The 22698-nt window shown below is 37.1% G+C and overlaps 1 protein-coding gene across 3 annotated transcripts in view; it reads left to right on the plus strand.

Moving 5' to 3' along the window:
- NCOA1 (nuclear receptor coactivator 1) overlaps positions 1 to 22698 on the plus strand; it is a 199118-nt gene that overhangs the window by 91987 nt on the left and 84433 nt on the right. For all 3 annotated transcript variants that reach the window (XM_007455501.1, XM_007455503.1, XM_007455502.1), the window contains 4 exons: positions 1456 to 1561; positions 4716 to 4882; positions 10650 to 10747; positions 21984 to 22161. In XM_007455501.1, coding sequence (XP_007455563.1) covers positions 1473 to 1561; positions 4716 to 4882; positions 10650 to 10747; positions 21984 to 22161 — 532 coding nt within the window. In that variant the 5' untranslated portion in view covers positions 1456 to 1472. The remainder of the gene's footprint in view (positions 1 to 1455; positions 1562 to 4715; positions 4883 to 10649; positions 10748 to 21983; positions 22162 to 22698) is intronic.

Raw genomic sequence — 22698 nt, forward strand, 5'->3', positions numbered from 1 at the left:
AGGAATGGTTTTGCTGCTGTTTATAGGACACATTAGAAGTGAGAGTGACTGGAATTGAGAAACAAGATAGAAGGATCTTGCAGGAATCTAGAATGAGGTATTTGCTTCCAAATAAGGATCATAACTGTATCTGAGAATGAAGAAGGAGGGGACACTGTAAGATCTCCTGTTAATGAAGAATTGACAGGACGCGGATACCGATACAAAATGAGGAGTAAAAGAGAAGAGTAAAAAATAATTACAAGATTGCGATCCTAGGAGTTGGAAATTTTCATGACCTGCACGTCTAATATGGAGAAATTAGAAATGTGCCTTTTTGGTTACATGGAATAATAAAGTCATGATTAGAGTTCTAGGTATTATTTTTATATTGAAAAGGGGATATGACAATCTTTGGTACTGAGAAAGAGCTGGAGACAGAGGAAGTTTTAGGACTAGAGAAAAAGGATTTATTTCAACATATTAATTAAAGTCATGTGAGAAATTCTTATGGATCTCAACTTTACAAGCATGGCCGCTAACATGCAGCACTGTATTTATTTAATCATTTTAGAATTTAAGGAAAAGTTAAAGGTTTTTCCCATTTAACAAGAATTTCCTCTCCTTTTACAAGGGTAGATGGAATGGAAGAGAATGAGAGGTGTGTTGTTTGACATTAGTAAAATCTAAGTGGTAGTGATGAGTATAAGGCCAGAGATAAGATTCTGAGTTTCGTTAGAGATTCTGTAGAGAATAGTGGTTGATAGGGACAGATCAGAAGGGATCTTTAAGCGCAGTCACTGACTGGCACAACATGTAAGAGAGAGACCTGGCTGGCATGCTAGGGAAAATGACTTTGTGTTCTCTGGCATCTATAACAAGATCCTAACGTAGACTAAACATTTGATCTTTGTCGCCTGACTGCATAAGCAAAAGGTTAGGAGTATGGAATTCAAAGTTGGTAAGTACAATACAAAATCCAAATCTAGTTCATCGCTTTAATTTTAATCATATATGTATTATTTCTTTTCCTATCAATATAAAATCCCAAACCTTATGAGTAAAAGTTGTTTTAAGTCCTTTTCAAAATAATCTAAAATAAATAAACATAAAAAAGAATCTATCTGACTCTCAGTTACACAGTTTTTACATTTACATATGAAGTGGTTTTTTCTCTTTAAAAAAATCTCATTGTCTATTTAATTATTCTAACAATATTTTCATCCTAATTGATCTCTATGATTTTATGAAGGATGACTAATTTTATTTTACAGGTATAGAAAAGAAAGTGTAGAAACACTAAATAGCTGATGATTCCTGTGCTTTTGTATAAATGTGGATGCTTTTATGATGGCTATAATTATTCATTGAGAAACCACAGTGTTTAGATATATTCTAACACAAGGGAGCTTCCTATTCCCATAGAGTTGGAAAGTTCATTAGGGTAGATTTCTTATTGTTTTCCTTCCTTTTTAGGTGTGAAGTTTTTCAACATGAGTGGCCTTGGGGACAGTTCATCTGACCCTGCTAACCCAGACTCACATAAGAGAAAAGGATCGCCATGTGACACACTGGCATCAAGGTAGGAACACTCTTTTTCTTAGTCTGTTTCTGGCAGAGCTGCTTTATCATTTTCAGTCACTTTAGAGCTTTTGCTTCATCTACTCCAAGTTTACCAGCCTTCTCTGAGTCCCTCATACTTACCATGTTCTCTTCCTTCCCCAGGGCCTTTACACATGCTGCTCCCTCATCCAGCTTGTTCCCTCTAGATTTCCTGTAGTCAACACCTATGCATTCTCCAAATACCAGTTTAGTCATTACTTTATTTATTTATTTATTTTGGGCTGCATTGGGTCTTTTTTTTTTTGCGGCACGCGGGCCTCTCACTGCTGTGCCCTCTGCCGTTGCGGAGCACAGGCTCCGGACGCGCAGGCTCAGCGGCCATGGCTCACGGGCCCAGCCGCTCCGCGGCATGTGGGATCTTCCCTGACCAGGGCACGAATCCGTGTCCCCTGCATCGGCAGGCGGACCCTCAACCACTGCGCCACCAGGGAAGCCCTGCATTGGGTCTTTATTGCTGCATGCAGGCTCTCTCTAGTTGCAGTGAGTGGGGGCTACTCTTTGTTGAGGTGCGCAGGCTTCTCATTGTGGTGGCTTCCCTTGTTGCAGAGCATGGGCTCTAGGCACGCAGGTTTCAGTAGTTGTAGCACGTGGGCTCAGTAGTTGTGGCTCGCGGGCTCTAGAGCACAGGCTCAGTAGTTGTGGCTCACGGGCTTAGTTGCTCCGTGGCATGTGGGATCTTCCCGGACCAGGGCTCGAGCCCCTGTCCCCTGCATTGGCAGGGGATTCTTAACCACTGTGCCACCAGGGAAGCCCTAGTCATTACTTTCTTAAAAGGAGCCTTCTCTTCCTTCCATTAACTATTAGGTCAAATCTCCCCTATTTGTATCTATTTCATATGTATTTTTATAGCTATAATCTGTAATTTCAGGTTTTTATTAGTTTGTGTGCTTATTTCATGAGTTCCCTGGCTTCTCTACTACAGGCTAAGCTGCCATTTGGTAAGAACTTTGTCCTTACCATTTTATCCCTAGTTCCTAGTACAATGTGTAACTTATATATAGTAAGGACACAGAAAATATTTGTCAAATGAATAAATGAATCCATTGTACATCTATAACTGCTATTTCAGTATATTATGGTATTAGTGGAACAAAGGAAAAAAATTATTAATATCAGGACTTTAAAGAATGAATATTTATGGAATTAAATATTTGTGTGTTAATAAGGAATGTGGTCATCAAAATAGGCAAAAGAGAATTATTGCTAAGGAGACTCAAATAAATGCCAGATAGAGAAGGAACCTCAATCAGATCAAAAGAGCAGCTTTCCTACCTGAGAGAAGAGTGGGGATTTTATTCCATTCACCTTCACCTTTTATTCCAATCCTTGCTTCAAGGATCTGGAGCAAGGTTTCTCAGCCTCCACACTGTTGACATTGTGGGCAAGATAATACTGTGCTGTGGGAAGCTATCTTGTATATTGTAGGATGTTTGGTAGGATCCCTGGCTTCTACACACTAGATGCCAAATAGTATCTTTATATCAGTTATGATAACCAAAATGTCATACCAGTTGTGATAAGCAAAAATGTCTCCAGACATTGTCAAATATCCCTGGGTACAGGGAAAGCAATATGGCCCCCAGCTGATAATCATTGATGTAGAGCATAAAACGGCAGAAGACTTCTGTCATTGGATTACATGCTTTTTCTCATGGGGGGACAAAGAAAGAATTTTTACAGGAGAGTGCCAGGGCTTCAGGTTGGGGAAAGAAAAGTGACTACTTCTCTTAATCAGTTCAGAAAACTGTTACTGAGCGATGATAACCTAAGTACTCATAATCGTAGGTAAGTGTCCAGAAGCTAGGAGGAATGCTGATATCAAGATGCAATTCAGTTTGTGTTGTCAGAGTTAATGTTCTTGTCTATTTCTATATATGTCAGTCCTTCTTAATTTAAAAATAAATAGATAAAACTATTGTATTTCACTTAAAATTTTTATTTGGGGGAAATTTTTTAACCTATAAAAGAATAGAGACTAGGAAACGATGTATACCCACCACATATAAACCACGTATTTGCAGTCTTGTTTAAATAAAAGTAGTAAGATGATTAATGGCAAAATTGATTTGTCTCTGATTCTTTCAATCTGTTTTTAATGATTATGCATATATAAGTATCTGTGAACAATATAGAATGTTTATTAAATTTATATATTACATAATACTATGTGTATTTTTCTACAGTATACTTTTCAGCATGGATCTTTAGACATAAAGATAACTAGATTTATTCAGTTCTGTTAACTTTTGATAAATATTGTATTACACGAATATACCGTATTTGAGAAATCTGTTTCCCTCCAGATAGACATTCCCTATGGGTAAACAACCATTTTGTTACAAATTTTCATTCTTACAGCCAGCACTACAGTGAACATGAACATCCTCGTACACACCTCCTATTTTATACGTAAGAGTTTCTTTAGGATCTGTGTACATTTTTATGTTAACTGGGTAATTATCACACTGTTCTTTAAATGATAAGCATTGAGAGTTCCTTTCTTCTTGTCTCCGCACTTTAACTTTTTGCCAGTCTGATGGGTGTGGGGTTATAATTTTAAGTACATTATAAGAATCAAGACTTTATCAGATTTCTAATTATAATTTATTTGAACTCTGGTGTAGTATGCCTGCTTAATTTACAACAAACTTATTTGAAAATTCAGATTTTCTATTTTAAGGAATTATTATTTGGAACATCTAGTAATTTCAAATGCAACTAGTATATGTACTGTCTGCTTTTTGATGTCTAGTATTTATTTGAAATATTCAGTGTATATACATCATTGAGGGAATACATCTGTGATGGCAGTCATTCTCTTTATGTTTTTTAGCTAGAATTGTTTTCTACACCTTGGTATTTTGTAATATTTGTTTTTTAGATACAATTTTAAATTGTTTTCTAAATCTGGTTTTATATTCTGGATAAAATATATAAATATTTAAATTTCAAATATTTATATATATAAATATATATATTATAAATATATATATATATAAATATATAAATATTAAATATATATTATATTTAATATATATAAATATTAAATACTTGATCAGAGAAGGAAATATGGTGGTAGAAAGTGCAGTAACTGGATTTCCTTTGTGTAACAGCACTGAAAAGAGGCGCAGGGAGCAAGAAAATAAATATTTAGAAGAGCTAGCCGAGTTATTGTCTGCCAACATCAGTGACATTGACAGCTTGAGTGTAAAACCAGACAAATGCAAGATATTGAAGAAGACAGTCGATCAGATACAGCTAATGAAGAGAATGGAACAAGGTAAAAAAATGAACAAAAAAACCCCTGTGACTGTGTGCTTTGTTATTAAGACATTTACAATATGTGATTTTATTTTTTATCATTAAGAAATTGCATTCAATTTTGTAATCTTATTAAAGGAACATTTTTGTTTAGATGCTATCTATATTAGAATGTGAACCTGAGACCCTTCTTTTACAACAAAGTGGCTTATTAAGTTATCTTGAGAACTGGTTGCCTTGAAAGGTTATGAGACCCAGTATCATAGGGGATTAAGTCAGGAGATACAAGTTGTGGTATCACACCTGAGGCTCTGGCATAGGGTTGAAAGACAGCAACTCAGAGGTAGGAAAGTCCCTCCATCTGAGTTATAAGTTTGTCTCTGCCTGGGCTCTGGGTGGGGGAAACAGACTTCTCTGAGAAAACCCTGATTTATTTTTATGGTTCATATTTATACTATTCATATTTGCTGGGGACCCAACACCACACAACTCCTGGGTTGCCTACCAGAAACAAAGGCAAAGCACTTTGAAGGAACATAACCACACCTCGCCCTGTCAGATTCCCAAAGAAAAAGTGCTTCTGAGGGAGATTTTATGCTATAAACTTATATAACATAGGAGGAAATAATCCACAGTGAGTAAGAACACAGATAACAAACAGAAGGACTAGACCCCAAAGAACTTCAGATTAATAGCAGCAATGTAAAAAGACTATGAACAAATAGTATGTTTTAAATGGTTGAGGTGATAGGCTTTTAAGATTTTAGGAGTGGATAGTCTAGTGACAACTGATTTAGCAGACAGGAAAAACTGGTATTGTAGGTCTGCAGAGGGGATAGCCAACAAGAGGCTGTATGGCACCTTCCTTACTCAATCTGGAAACTCTGACAGCCTGGCTCATACTCCCTCAGCCGAAAATGGGAGGATTCCTCTGGGGCAGTTGAGCAGTCCAAAGGGAAAGACACACAGACACTGACAGTTGGAACTGATCCCCCAAGTGAAAAAATCAGCTCCTTGCTCTGTCCCCACACTTCACACAACTGCCAGTCAGGATTTTAGTACCTCACTCTTTAATATGAATAAAAATCCAGATATTTGAAGAAAGTCTTTTTATAAAAGAGAATAAATCAAGCAAACGAACAGAATAAAGGGAACTCAGAGGAAGCAGAGACAATGCAGGGAGCAAAAGAAAATGTAAAGCCATCAAACAGTCCCTCAGAGACAAAAAGGAGGATATTTCATCTACGAAACAAGAATAAGGTGCTATGAAATGAAACATTGGAACTTAAAATCAGGATAGCTGAAAAAGACTTTACCTTATTACCTTATTTTCTCATACTCTCTGCCCCAAGCGTTCCAGGAACACTATGCCTCAGGTATTTGCACTTGCTGTTCACTCTGTGTGGAATTCTCTTCCATGGATATACGCAAGGCTCACTCCTGCATCCCTTTTATGTGTTGGTTCAAATATTTTTTCTCAGTGAACTTGTCCCTCAGTAACCTATCTAATACACACAGACACACAGACACAGACACACAGACACACACACACACACACACACACACCTCTCTACATCTTCCTTGATTTATTTTCCCCACAGTATCTTTTACATCTAACATATTACACATTTTATTTGTTTATTGCCTCCCTACCCCCACTAGAGCTTCATGAGGGCAAGGATTTTTGTTTGTTCACCATTGTATCCTTAATACCTGTAGCAGTTCCTGGGTACATAGTAGATTTTCAGTGAATATTTGTTGAATAAAAAGATAAAGTGTTGAAAGATAATTTGAAGAAACCCCATAGAAAGTAAAATAAAAAAGACAAGCAAAGGAAAACAAGAGAAAGATAGAAATGTATAGGATTAGTTCAGGAGGTATAACACATCATTAGTCCCAGGGGAAAAAAAAAACAGATCAAAATTATAAGAAATAACGCAAAGAAAAAAAACCAGAAAGTTCTCAGAATTAGGGGATATGGGTTTCCAGATGGAAAGCACACATGTAGTGTATAGCACAATGAATAAAAAAGAAAGAAAAAAACCTTACACCAATGCACAATTTCTAGACACCAGAAAGAAAAAACAAGAGAGAGGAAAAAACAGACACATACTAGATTACTTTCAGGAGGGTCTGGATTTCCAAATAGGAGCACTGAAAATGAGTATCCTGGACCTAGAATTCTGTGTTCATCCAAATGAAATATGAGTGCAAAATAAAGACATTTGAAGCCTCAAGAATGTTATCTCCTGTGTACTTTTTTTCAGAAATATCTATCAAGACCAAGAAAGAAAGGCATAGGATCTTAGCCCAGGGAAACCATGGAATCTTAACAAAAGAAAGGTAGAAGGAGACCCAGGGTTACAGTTGAGCAGCAGACTAAAGAAGTAGCCAGTCCCAACTGGAGCAGGTGGATAGAGAACTCTAGGAGGAATATTTCCATGGGGAAAAAAATGGAACACATAGAGTATATGATCACTGACCAAATTGAGAGGAATTTTTTAGTCTGGAGGAGAGTTTAGAGATGAATCAAACTTCACAGAAAAACTAAAACATGAAATATGAGAATTGTAAATTATAGCACATACCTTGACTCATTTGTGAACTATATTTATATGGCCATAGTAACACAGATACTAAATACTGACTGCTCTAAAAATTATTGTATCTATACTGGGAGGATGGGAAGAGGGGATATGTATGTGTGTCTAGATGGCTGATGTAAGTAAGTTAAATTCTTACCTTTTATGATGGCATGTTAATAGATTGTATCTAACATGGGCACAGTCAGGATATAGCAAATAAGCATGTTATTGAGAAATACGGAATGTATTAGTTAGGTTACAGACAAGGCTACTGTAGCAAGAGACCCAAAATACAGTGGCTTTAACAAGGTAGTCTAGGCATGTGTCAGAGGCTCAGATTCCTTCCATCTGTTTTGCTGTGCCATTCCTAGGGTATTGCCCTTACCCATGTGGTCAAACATGGCTCACCTGTACGTGTTCCTGATGACAGGAAAGGGAAAGAAGAAAACAGGAAGGCATGCTTCTGTCCCTTTAAGGACAAGACTCTGTCCTTGCGTGTCTCATCTATTCACATGCCTTAGGCCAGTCATATAGCCACTCCTGCCTTGGGTTTTGCCTAAAATTTTGTTTGTTGTGCTTTTCATGCATAGTTACTTAATGTACTTGGACTTGATGGTTTATGTTTCTTTGGAACTGTTTAAGAAACAAAACCTGTCTTAATGTTAGAAACATGAAATGATGAAGGAAGTACATCTTAGAACTAAATGAGAAACTCCTATACCATAATAATTTAAAAATAAATAACCCAATTAATTAATGGGCAAAGGCTCTGGATAGACATTTCTCTAAAGAAAATACACAAATGACCAATAAGCACATGAAAAACATACTCAATATTATTAGCCATCAGAAAAATACAAATCAAAACCACAATGAGAGACCACTTTACACTTGCTAGGGTGGCTACCATCAAAAAGACAGATAGTAACAAGTGTTAGTAAGGATGGGAGAAACTGAAACCCTCATACAGTGCTGGTGCGAGTGTAAAATTGTGCATCCACTTTGGAAAACAGCCCAGTAGTTTCTCAAAATATTAAAGATAAAGTTATCATGTGGCCCAGCAAGTCCGCTTGCAGGTATATACCCAAGAGAAATGAAAACTTGTACACAAATGTTCATAACAGCATTATTCATAAATAGCCAATAAGTGGAAGCAAACAGTATATCTATCAACTGATCAATGGGTAAATAAAATGAAGTATACCTATACACTGGAATATTATATAGCAATAAAAAAGAGTGAAGTACTGATAAATGCTTCAACATAGATGAATCTTGAAAACATTACACTAAGCAAAAGAAGCCAGTCACAAAGGACCACATATTATATGACTCCATTTATATAAAATGTCAAAAATAGGCAAATCTATAGAGACAGAACGTAGGTTGGTGGTTGCCTTGGGCTTGGGAGTGTTGGGAAAATGAGGAATGACTGCTAAAGGGTATGGGGTTTCTTTTGGGGTTGATGAAATTGTTCTAAAATTTATTGTGATGGTGGCTGCACAACTCTGTGAATACACTAAAAACCACTGAATTGTATGTTTTAAACCCATGAATGGTATGCTGTGTGAATTGTAGCTCAGTAAAGCTGTTATTATAAACACTATATGAGATAACATTTTACACCCATTAGGTTCGCAAAAATTAAAAGCTGTGGTGATATCAAGTGTCAGCATACAGAAAAACAATAACCCTTGTATGTTACTGGTGGTACAACCTCTTTGGAGAGTAATTTGTCAAACTTAGTAATGTTGAAAATACACAGACCCTGTGATCCAGCAATTTCACTTCTAATATTTACCCTAAAGAAACTGTCACAAATGTGCAAAAGAGGAAATACTGAAAATAGTTTATTACAGCATTGTAAGAAGTCAAAAGGTCTACCAGTAGGAGACTAGGAAATCAACTGTGGGTTATTCATATACTATACAGCAGTTCAAATGAGTGTATGAAATTTATATGGGGCTTCCCTGGTGGCGCAGTGCTTGAGAGTCCGCCTGCCGATGCAGGAGACGCGGGTTCGTGCCCCGTTTCGGGAGGATCCCACGTGCCGCGGAGCGGCTGGGCCCGTGAGCCATGGCCGCTGGGCCTGCGCGTCCGGAGCCTGTGCTCCGCAAATGGGAGAGGCCGCGACAGTGAGAGGCCCGCATAACGCAAGAAAAAAAAAATTTATATGTATCAGTATAGTTAAATCTCAAACATAATATTGAGTGGAAAAAGTTGAAAAAGTCTATATATTTTTATGTAAACAGTAAAACACAAAACAATAATATATTTGTAAAAATCATGCATATGTAGTTGAAGTGTAAAAACATGCTGAGAAATGTTTATGCTGACCTCAGAACACTGGTTACTTCTGAAAACGGACAGAGGAGGAATAGTGGTAGAGCTGTAGCTCTATTTGTAGCATTTTATTTATTTAAAAAGGAAAGACCTGAAGCAAATAATGTTAACATCTGTGAAAAATGAATGGTGGCTGTGTGACTGTATGCTATGCCACTTTCTGTATTTTTTGGAATATTTGAAATATTTCATATTTTAAAGTGAAAAAAAGGAATCTCTATATTCAGTAATACTGTATTTGCTTTTTGGTGAGCTAATTAGTCTGACAGATTGGAAACTTTTATATAAGTATGCTGCCTGCTTTAAGATGATGGATGGACTTTTCAACATCACCACACAAAAGAATTCTAAATCATTTAGCAGTTGCAGTTTTATCAATCAGATCATCATGCCATGAAAGTGAAAAGTTAGCTATTTCACGCAGGCTCGCAGAATTGTAGCTTCACTCTCTCTTAAGTGGCAGTTGATCAAATCAGGAAAGGAGAAAGATGGAGGAAATAATTATTCTTTTACAATTTACTTATTTCTTTAAAATTTTTGGTGTAGACTTTTTTTTAAAAGCCTGTATATTTTTACACCATTTTTTCCATTTGTTGGAACACTGGATTTGGTAGGTCAGAATTCAAATCCTCCTGCTGCCATTTATTAGTTATATCATTTGGGACACATTATTTAACCTTTGTGAACCTCAATTTCATCATCCATAAAATGAGTATAATTAAGATTAAATGTGAAAGTGCCTACATAATGAATAAATATTATTTGAATCTGAAATTAGGTAAATTCATGTCTTAATAAACTTGCCATTATGGATGTGAGCTCTTTTTGGATGTGTGACTTTTTGCTGCTTTGTTACAGAGAAATCAACAACTGATGATGAAGTACAGAAGTCAGACATCTCGTCGAGTAGTCAAGGAGTGATAGAAAAGGAATCCTTGGGACCTCTTCTTTTGGAGGTAGCTGTTCTCATTGACTCAGAAAGTGATCAGAATCTTTTTTCTAGCCAATTTGGGTTTTTTCTTTATCTTCTTTTATGTTTTAACATCCAATTAATAACTTATACAACAAAGTAAAGTGTTAAGGAACTTTTAATAATTATGTTATTTTAGAAACTATATTGACCATTGTTACTATTTCAAAATTAAATGTGAATAATGAACATGAGAAATTTTCATAAAGATGCTACCAGAAAACTACTAGAGCTAATTGATAAATTTGGTAAAGTAGCAGGATACAAAATTAATGCAAAGAAATCTCTTGCATTCCTATAAACTAATCATGAAAAATCTGAAAGAGAAATTAAGGAAACACTCCCATTTACCACTGCAATAAAACAAATAAAATACCTAGGAATGAACCTGCCTAAGGAGACAAAAGACCTGTATGCAGAAAACTATAAGATACTGATGAAAGAAATTTTAGATAATACAAACAGATGGAGAGATATACCATGTTCTTGGATTGGAAGAATCAACATTGTGAAAATGACTCTACTACCCAAAGCAATCTACAGGTTGAGTGCAATCCCTATCAAACTACCAATGACATTTTTCACAGAACTAGAACAATAAATTTTACAATTTGTATGGAAACACAAAAGACCCTGAATAGCCAAAGCAATCTTGAGAAAGAAAAACAGAGCTGGAGGAATCAGGCTCCCGGACTTCAGACTATACTACAAAGCTACAGTAATCAAGACAGTAGGGTACTGGCACAAGAACAGAAATATATATCAATGGAACAGGATAGAAAGCCCAGAGATAAACCCACGCACATATGGTCACCTTACCTTTGATAAAGGAGGCAAGAATATACAGTGGAGAAAAGACAGCCTCTTCAATAAGTGGTGCTGGGAAAACTGGACAGCTCCATGTAAAAGAATGAAATTAGAACACTCCCTAATACCATACACAAAAATAAACTCAAAATGGATTAAAGACCTAAATGTAAGGCCAGACACTATAAAACTCTTAGAGGAAAACATAGGCAGAACACTCTTTGACATAAATTGCAGCAAGATCTCTTTTGACCCACCTGCTAGAGAAAGGGAAATAAAAACAAAAATAAACAAATGGGACCTAATGAAACTTAAAAACGTTTGCACAGCAAAAGAAAACATAAACAAGATGAAAAGACAGCCCTCAGAATGGGAGAAAATATTTGCAAATGAAGCAACTGACAAAGGATTAATTTCCAAAATTTACAAGTAGCTCATGCAGTTCAATATCAAAAAAACAAACAACCCCACCCAAAAATGGGCAGAAGACCTAAACAGACATTTCTCCAAAGAAGATATACAGATTGCCAACAAACACATGAATGTGATGCTCAACATCACTAATATTAGAGAAATGCAAATCAAAACTACAATGAGGTATCACCTCACACCGGTCAGAATGGCCATCATCAAAAAGTCTACAAACAATAAATGCTGGAGAGGGTGTGGAGAAAAGGGAACCCTCTTGCACTGTTGGTGGGAATGTAAATTGATACCAGCCACTAGGGAGAACAGTATGGAGGTTCCTTAAAAAACTAAAAATGGAACTACCATACAACCCAGCAATCCCACTACTGGGCATATACCCTGAGAAAACCAGAATTCAGAGTCATGTACCACACTGTTCGTTGCAGCTCTATTTACAATAGCCAGGACATGGAAGCAACCTAAGTGTCCATCGACAGATGAATGGATAAAGATGTGGCACATATGTACAGTGGAATATTACTCAGCCATAAAAGGAAACGAAATTGAGTTATTTGTAGTGAGGTGGATGGACCTAGCATCTGTCATACAGAGTGAAATAAGTCAAAAAGAGAAAAACAAATACCGTATGCTAACACATATATATGGAATCTAAAAAAAAAAAAGTTGTTCTGAAGAACCTAGGGGCAGGACAGGAATAAAGACTCAGACATGGAGAATGGACTCGAGGAAATGGGGAGGGGGAAGGGTAAACTGTGACAAAGTGAGAGAATGGCATGGACATATGTACACTACCAAATGTAAAATAGCCAGCTAGTGGGAAGCAGCCACATAGCACAGGGAGATCAGCTTGGTGCTCTGTGACCACCTAGATAGGGAGGATGGGAGGGAGATGCAAGATGGGAGAGATATGGGGATATATGTATATATGTAGCTGATTCACTTTGTTATAAAGCAGAAACTAGCACACCATTGTAAAGCAATTATATTCCAATAAAGATGTTAAAAAAGAAAAAGAAATTTTGATAAAGGCATTCTAATGGTCAGATGGAAAACTGAAGACAACTGTCTGACTTTGCTACTTCTTTATTATAGTTAGGACTAGTTGGGAAAATAAAACTTTTAGAATTATTTAGCTAGCTAATGCTAATTTCTACTGTAGAATTTCACTTCTGAGTAAGGGATGCCTCAGTTTATTACAGTAGGTGTTTTCCTGACCAAAATTTTTAAACTATTTATGTAGACATTATAAGAGAACTTACTATTTTAACAACTTTGTCAAACTTTTTAAAATGAAGAATTTTTAATCTTGAATTACTTTGTAATTACTGTGTAATTTTCACCCGTTTTTTCCTATCTAATCTTTCCTCCCTCTGTTCTCAAAACAGATACTTTGTTTCCGAGCAGGCTCATCACCTTAAGTACTCCTTTTTTATACATGATTGTTTAAAAACACATATATGTGTGTATATATACACACTCATTCCCCACAAATTAGGCTTTTCCATCTCTAGGCCTAATTTTATTTTTTTATATATGTATGTTTATTATGTACGTGCATATACTTAAACATAAATATGTGTATTTAAATCATACACATTTAAAAATAAATATCTATAAAATTAAATAAATTCTTCTTTCCTGTCCTACCTCAAGGCCCTTCTTTCTGGTGAAGTCTTCCTAACACTCAAACTTGTATAGGTCTCTTGATTTTCTAACTCCTTTATACATTTTTTCCTATTACCCTAACTATTCTTCTGTTTTTGTATGAACCATAATTCCCTCTACCAACACCGCTAACATGAGAACATCCTCAAAATTTAGTGCTTGGTTTTTTTAGCCCAAGTAATATCATTTGCTTCATCTTTTATCTCTTTAGAGATGACTCTCAAATATGTACTTCTTGCTTTAACCTCTTTCCGAACTCTATTCCTGTACTTTTAACAGGCTGCTCAATATTTTTGACTCTCCTGTTAGCAAGTTCCCCCTCAAAACCTAAATTTCTTTTTCCCCTCCAAGTTATGCAAGCACTTTGTTACTTTAGGCTGTTGGTTTTAATGATTTTTATTAGGGGAATGAGCACATATTTTATAGTGTTGTAAATATAAAAAACATTGGCCATTGAAGCTGGATAGAAACTACTCTCTGGGTGAGTGTATAACATATAACTGGGAGAGGGGAAAGCCACCACATGTGATGGACTCTGATGTTTTAATTCTTTTCACAACCCCTTAAATTGATTGCATGACACATGACTGCCTTTTGGAAATAGTGTTATAATAAGTATAGTAAAATGTTAATGGTAGAATCTGTGTGGTGGATATACAGATGTTCACTACAAAATTATTTCAACTTTGCTATATTTTAAATTTTTTAATATAAGCCATTAGAGGAAAATAAGTTAAAGAAAGAAAAGTACTTTAGGCTTATTTCCCGCTATCTCATCTCTTCCCCGGCCTTGGTTCCTGTCCCCATCCCACTACTTGGTTACACTTGGGCCCTTCCCATCCTAGGATGAGACCTGACCCATCCTAGCACTTATTGCTTATCTCCTCTACTCTGCAGGATAACAGTAGACTAGTCTCTTCATATCTTCTAGTTTTTCTGTTGTAGTTCTGTCTGCCTTCTCAGTGTCCCTAAGTTTAAAACTGGCCTAAGAACTTTATATCTCCTGTCAATTCATTAAATATTTAAGAAATGTATTTTCTGCATGTAATGCCATTTGAGATACTGAAAAAGTATAAGGTATAGAGGTCCTTAAGATTTGTGGAGTTCCTGTAGAGAAGTGGTAGTCATTTGAATCCCAGTTTTACCACAGGTTCTTCAGAAACCACAGAGATCAATAAGGAGAGCAAATAGATTATCCACAAACTGAAAACAGCACACTGGAGCCAGAGAATACTACTACTGCTTTAATTTACATAGACATTTGTTATTTCTGTGTAAGAAAAATCTATAACACTTTAAAATGAACAGAAAACGACAGGAAAACATCCATTCAAAACTGCTATAAGAAGAAAGCATTTTTTTTAGATGATGAAATTATTACCCTGAAAACCACTATGAATCAAAGGAAAACTGTAACACAACATTACACATGAATTACATGTCATTAGGCAAGCATTCTCAAATATGAAAAAACACATCAAATTAGAAGTTCCAAAAACTCAGAATAGAAATGTATTTAGGTTCTTGACTTCAAGGAGCTAATATTTTTATTTATGAGCTATACAGATGTGAAACTGAGACTGTAAAATAGAATTACATTTATAGACTTCAAAGTTACCTTTATGGACAACCTTTTCTAACCCTCCTTCTGTGTCTCCCAATCCTGCCTCATTGCCTTAAACTTTATGGAATCTAATCCAGGGCGGCTAAGAGAAGAAGTGGTAGAAAAGCCACCACGAGATTGTTCATTGACTTATCCAGCTGCAGTCTAGAGCTGCACTGTTCAGTAAGAGTTACACATGGCTATTCAAAGTTAAATATAATGAAAAATTCAGACATTTTTACTGAATGTCTGGTGAGGAAAATTCTCACCAGCCACGTTTAAAATGCTCCGTACCCACATGTGGTTAGTAGCTACTGTATCGGACAACACAGAACATTTCCATCATTGCAGAAAGTTCTGTTTGTCATCAGTCTAGAGGGGCCTGCTCAGGTAGAAGATCTGCACATCTAGAAGGTGACCAAATAGCCACGATATTGTGAGAAATTCTCACCATACAGTTTTCAATATATTGCCCCTTCCTTTTTCTTAAACATAAAAAGGTAGCACGAGTTAAGAATAAAGGTATTGGAGGTAATTTCCTACACTTAAAGAGAGAGTGGTGGGATTTCCTTGGCAGTCCAGTGGTTGAGACACTGTGCTTCCGGTGCACGGGGTGCAGGTTGGATCCCTGGTCAGGGAACCTAAGATCCCACATGCCATACGGTGTGGCCAAAAAAAGACAAAAAGAAAAAACAAAATAAAACAAAAGAGAGAGTGATATTAGAATTTATAGGCTTTTTTTTTTTTTTTAAAGCTCCTCATTCTCCAGTGTTCTTTGCTGTCTAAATTCCTCTACCTCCTGTTCAGAGCTCTGCATTATCTGACTCTAACGCTGCTTATTTCCTATTGCTCCACAAGAAAATTCTGCTTTAGTCACAGAAGTCTCCCTATACCTTGCATGTGCGTTCAGGCCTCCTAACCTCATATTATACCATTCCTTACATTGCTTTGTGGGTTTTGACACTGTTGACCACCCACTTCCCTCTTCCTTAAAACTCCTCATGAGCCTCTTTTATAAAACTATCTCCTTGCCTCTCTGGCTGCTCTTTAGCCCTTTTCTCAGATTTCTCTTTCTTTACCTGCCTTTTAAATGTTAGCATCCGCCAAGGTTCTGGCCTTGGCTCTTTTCCTTTTGTTTTTTATTCTGTGCACATTTCCTGGACAGTTTTATCAACATCTGTGCCTCTGTCTATATGATGTGTTCATGTGTGTGTGTGTGTGTGTGTGTGTGTGTGTGTGTGTGTGTGTGTAAAATACCAATTAGGGTTTTCTGATTTGAAGCAACAGATACCAATTATGACTAAGTTAAGCAAATGTGAATTTATTGGGATGCTATTTGGATACCACAGAACTGTGCTTAGAAATAAGGTGAAACCAAGGCATCTTATGGAGGCTAGAAAGCAGAAACTGTACGAATGGTCTCTTCAAAAGACCCATCTGGACAGTGCCCGGCTGCCAAAATGAATGTGTTCCAGCCATGTTCATTCTTTTTGTAATTCTCAAGGCTCACATTTAGGGAGGAAGTTTCCCAATGGCCTGATTAAGAATCCCACGAGACTTTATTAAATGGAGCAGTAACTCCTCAAAGGAAATCAGATATTCTGTGGAAGGGGAAAAGATGATTGTAGTTAAAAACAAACAAAACCTAAATGATACTGTATGTACCTGTAAGTCAAAAATGTCTGTCTTTAGCCCATATCTCTTTTCACAGCTTCCCTTTCATCATATCCTGCTGCCTTTTGAATATCTCTACCAGAAAGTTCCTCAGTCATTTGAAATATAACATTTCTAAAACTAGATTTATAATCGATCCCTTTAACTCCTGTTTGAAAAAAGAAGAAAAGTCAAAAAATTAAGAACCAGATTTTTTTTCCCCCTTGAATTCCCTTTGTTAGGGAAATGCACTTATCTACCAGAACCCTAAAGTCATTAGTGAAGGATCACCCCAAGTGCTTGTTACTACAGCTGTTAGAGATCACTAAATCTGTTTCTTCTGCCTCTGTAGAATTCTCTTCTATCACTTCCACTGCCATTGCCTTGATTCGGGCTCGCATTTGAACTGGAGTATCACAATAACGTTGCAGTTTGTCTGCTTGCTTCCAGTCCACATGCCACACCCACTGCCAGAAGGATCTTTGTTAAAGCAGATCATGTCAGTCTCCTGCTTAAAAACATTGCCTTCAAGATGATCCCCATGGCCATTTTTTCTTTCTTTTTTTTTTTTTTGGCTTTTCCTTGAAGCTTTTTCAAAAAAACTTTATTGTTAAATATAACACAAATATGACAAGTAAGTACAAGGTGATTTCTTCTTTCTTTCTTTAAACCTCTGAGCTGTTTCCTCTGTTTTGAATGTTCTTTCCACCCCTTGCCCACCGAGTTACTGCTGTGTCCTTCAAGCCTCAGCTGAGGTGTCATGTAGCCTCCTCCCAGGAAACCTTACCGACAACAGTCAACCCTTTGCCCGTTTGGGTGCTTCACTCTGTGCCTAACCTTTATGAATTCTTCCATTGTACTATAATGTGACTACACGTACTTGTTTTTTTCCCGTCAGAGACTATAAAATTGTTGAGAATATGTGCTTTATTCTCAGAACTTTGTCCAGTGACTGACACTTAGGTGTTACTTAGTGAAGCTTGTGTAGTCATTTAAAGCGAGGGCCCTGTGAGAAGCCCTGGCCAGTGTGAACCCTGCATTGAGACCCAAGGTGGTCCTCTTCAAAGACTGATATCCTGGGTAGAGAGAAAAACCCCTCCAACTGATGATGCTGTACAGAATGGAGTGGCATTTGTTATCATCTCCTGTGTATAGCTCAGTGTCAGCCCAGCTGTCAGGACTTGGAGAAACAGGAAGATTCCTTCCTAGGAGCACACTTGGAAGTTAATTATATGCACAACATATGAGGGAAACTTGTAGGATAAGAACAAGTATTAGCAGGTTATATTAATCAGACAAACTTTTAGAAATTAAAGATGTTTTGTATATTCATAGGAATAGTCTCAAAGGATTCCTTGAAATGTTACCAATCTCTTGGGGGTGGGATTTTGGCAGATCTTATACTATCTACTTAATTTTCATACATAAAAAAAGTTTAAGTTATATTTCATTTATAATTTAAAAAAAAAAAAATGCATTTCTAGCACAGGACAGGCTGTCTGTATCTCAGGAGAAGGTCAGCAGGACCTCTCTGCAACTGTGGGGCAGCCTCTGTTAACCTATTTTCCAAGCCAACCTTTTCTGGAGAAGCTCAAAAGAAGTATGATACCCCAGACTTCTCAGAGGAAACGATGAGTCCATGTAACCGAGGCCAAACAGAGACCTGGTGAAAGTTCTGTACTGCCTGTAAGGCTGACCAGCTGCATATTCCAGAGGCCAGCTACTAGAATAACTTCCCAGCTTGGCACTGAGGTCAGGTGCAGTCAATGGGAGAACTTGGAGAAGTCCCAGAAAGTCTGGAAACAGGAGACTGCAGGGACTCCAGGCCTACTGCAAAGGAAGTTTAAATCCTTTGGATTTCACAAATGCCTTAAAAATAATTGCACCGAGTAGTCCAGGTGAATCCCTGGGCCTTGCTGGTGCTCAAGGTCTGCACCACCAGCCCTGTGCCCACTGCTGGAATGTCCTCAGATTGGCAGAGATGATCCCAGGAGTGGGTCTCAACCTCTCCCAGCCCCTCGGCAGACAGTGGATAACTTCCAGACATAGTCAGAGACAGACATGGAGAGTGAAAAAAGCAAGGGAGGGCTTCCCTGGTGGCACAGTGGTTAAGAATCCACCTGCCAATGCAGGGGACACGGGTTCGAGCCCTGGTCTGGGAAGATCCCACATGCCGTGGAGCAGCTAAGCCTGTGCACCACAACTACTGAGCCTGCACTCTAGAGCCCGTGAGCCACAACTACTGAAGTCCACATGCATAGAGCCCGTGCTCCGCAACAAGAGAAGCCACCGCAATGAGACGTCCGCGCACTACAACGAAGAGTAGCCCCCACTCACTGCAACTAGAGAAAGCCCGCGTGCAGCAATGAAGACCCAAGGCAGCCAAAAATAAATAAAATAAATAAATTTATATAAAAAAAAGCAAGGGAAACTGTGGCTTTGAAGATAGACAGTGTCACTAGGGAGGCAGAGAGCAAGGAGCTAAAAAGGACACACTGAAAACTAGATGGAAAATAGAAGAAGGTAGGGCTTTAGAAGCTGGATGGTGTGGCCCTTGGAAGTGGTTCACCATGAAATGGCCAAGTTTTTTTACTTGCCTGTGTTTTGATATCAATCCTGTTTCTTGCTCTGAACTATGATACTTTGTTATACCCAAACTGTTCTTTATTAAACTCTTTTAAGAGACCAAAAAGAAAAAAGAAAGTTAAATTGTATTTACACTGATTCAATTAATAGCTAAGAACATTTTAAAGAATTTTTAAATCTTCTTTTTAAAAAATATATCTGTATTTCATTTATCCCTATTTTAATATAAACTGCCAGACAAATATATATACATATAGATAGATAGATAAATAGACAAATAGATAGATAGATCACCTGTTATAAAATTTTTAGCTAATCTGACTTTAAGAAAACAATTAGATATGAGGGTGCTTTCCTGTGCTCATCTAAATCCAAAATAGTTTAGCAAAGGGTTTATCTAGTGTTGAGGTTTTTAGATTATTAATCACATCCCTCTCCTCTTTGCATTATGAACTAAATGAAAAATAGTCACAACAGTCAGGTGGAATTAAAAATAGTTTTATTTCTTTTTGTTCTTGTTAAAGAAAGTGTTAGCAGTATTTTTAATGAGAACAATGCTGTACTTCATTATTTTTTAAAATCTTGGTTGAATGCTTTGGGACGCAGTGGTTTGAAGATGTAGTTTCAAGTTCAGTTTATTTTAATATTTGGCTTAAATTATCAGCTGTAAAAAACACCTCACAAAAATGAGGTAGATACAAATGGAAAAATATATCATTAGATGAGTTTACTAAGTCATGATACTCATTTTGAAATCCTATCGACCAATTATGCAGAGGTTTTTCTTCAAATTTCAAATTTTTTTTTTCTTGGCCACGCTGTGCAGCTTGCAGGATCTTAGTTCCCTGACCAGGGATTGAACCCCTTGGCCTGCAGTGAAAGCGCCGAGTCCTAACCACTGGACCTCCAGGGAATTCCCTAAATTCCATCTTTTTTGATCTCAAATAGTGATTCTCCAAATTAATCAAAAGGAGTTGCATTTTCCTTTTTTAAAACACGGGTTTTTAAAGCCCATTGAAACTCTTATTGGAAGAATTTTGCACAGGGAAAAGGTTTTGTTTCTAAACGTTTTACACTGAGAAGATAATTTTTATAAGTGGTGTACATCATTTTCAGCAACAAAATTATAACTGTGGTGACATTTCAAAACATCCATTTTCACCTGCTGTCTCTATAGCATAAGTGTCTTTTTGAAAGCAGTTTATTTTTTATTCATTGTTAAAATTTCATCTTTACCCTGAAGGAACAAAATTAGGTGTGTTTATTATTTGGAAAATACCTGCTTAGTAGGATATTATCATTAGCACCCAGCATCATAGAAAAGGTCAGCAAACTTGGGACACTTAACCTTTTTCAAAAACAAAAATGAGTAGCCCATCAACATTGCTGGATGGCTTAAGTCTTTTGCCACCAGTAACCAGCAAACCCCTGTATGATACAAAGGGTGGTTACATCTTGTTACAAAATTCTATAAATGTTCTGCTTTTTAAAGGTCTTGATTTTATTGCTTTTATACATTCTATAGCAAGTAAACTGTAATATGTTGCGATAAACAGAAAGATTATAAATAAGGTACTGCTGTCAACCTCTGCATTCTGGATCTTCTCTCAGATTCCGTGGTTTGTGATATGTGACTAGACTGAGTGAGGCACCAGGGTGTCGATATGTTAATTAAGCTTAATTTCTTCCTTATGTTTTAGATTATGCTAGAAATAGAGATTCCGACTTCTTTTCCCTGCACCCCTGTGGATCTTACGTCCCCTTGGGGCACGTACATCTTCTTTTGGAGGTCTCTGGCTCCATTGCAGTGCATAGAAGGCCCTCTGATTTGGCTCCTGTCCACCTCTCCAGACTCACTGCCTGCCTGTGCCTTGTGCTCCAGCAGCTCCAAATGGCTTTTTTGTTCCATTATGTGCCATGTTCTCTCCTCTGCCTAGAATGTTCTTGCCTCATTCCTCCTCCCCTCTTCCACTATGCCTTTTATAACTTAGATCAGGGTCTGTAAGGAGCCTTTCTTTGCCCCCCACCTCGACCCCAAATAAGTATCCTTCTTTGTGCTCACAGAGTAGTCTGTGTATGGCTCTGATACTGCATTTCTCACTGGTATTTTATATGCTTATGTCTCTCTCCCCACTGCAAGTTCCTTGAGGGTAGACACCAGATCTTAACCTACAGTTTAGAGATGTTTATGACTGACTGAATGGGTCAGTCATTTACTTCACATTTGCTGCCATAAAATTTCTTTCCAAGGAAGGCATTTGACATATTCATTGATGCCTACTTGAAACATGAGTGTACAGTCTGTTTAAAAATCCTGTTCCCTCCACAGAGAACATGCAATGTTAAATCTTCTATTCAGTCCCCCGTTTTTTAAGTTGGCATATATTTCCAATCTCTTTTTCAGTAGAGAAATGTATATGTGTATTTTTCTTCTCTCTTTTAACCCCATAACCTCTTAATCGTTTTTTTGGCTTTGCAGGCTTTGGATGGATTTTTCTTTGTTGTGAACTGTGAAGGGAGAATTGTATTTGTGTCAGAAAATGTGACCAGCTACTTGGGTTACAATCAGGAGGAATTAATGAATACCAGTGTCTACAGCATACTGCATGTGGGTGATCATGCGGAATTTGTGAAGAATCTGCTACCAAAATCGTTAGGTAAAAGGAATGTGTTTTTTCAAAGAATATGAACTCTCTATAGCTTCCCTTCACATAATATATATAATATATTATTATTATATTTATAATATATAGTATTATACTAATATATATAATATACCAAAAATATTTTAAAATTTAATTTCAGCCTGAGATTAAATATGAAGGAGGAGTGTCATCAAATAGCTGATAGAGAGCATTCCTTTTATCCTCTTCCTCTAGATTATGCCACAATTATGTGACGGTGTTAGGAGGCAGAGCAGTTAGTTGCCTTTTGCCACAAGAAGCTTCTGCTTGGAATTCCCTTTGTTTTCTATTTTAATTATGTACAAGGAAGAGACAAATGTATATAATGTATCCTACCACCTTGCTCAAAGAAAAGAAAAGGAAGGAGGGAGGAAGGGAGGGAGGGAGGAAAGAGGGTAAGGAGGGAGGAAGGAATACCCTTCATATTACATACTTATTAAAATTAACATTTTTGGATGTGAGTGGTTTCAACTCAGTAGTGCTAAGTATGGTTGGATGGGTTGTTCACTG

Source organism: Lipotes vexillifer, unplaced genomic scaffold (genome assembly GCF_000442215.2).
Source record: "Lipotes vexillifer unplaced genomic scaffold, Lipotes_vexillifer_v1.1 scaffold131, whole genome shotgun sequence".
NCBI classification, from domain to species: Eukaryota; Metazoa; Chordata; class Mammalia; order Artiodactyla; family Lipotidae; genus Lipotes; species Lipotes vexillifer.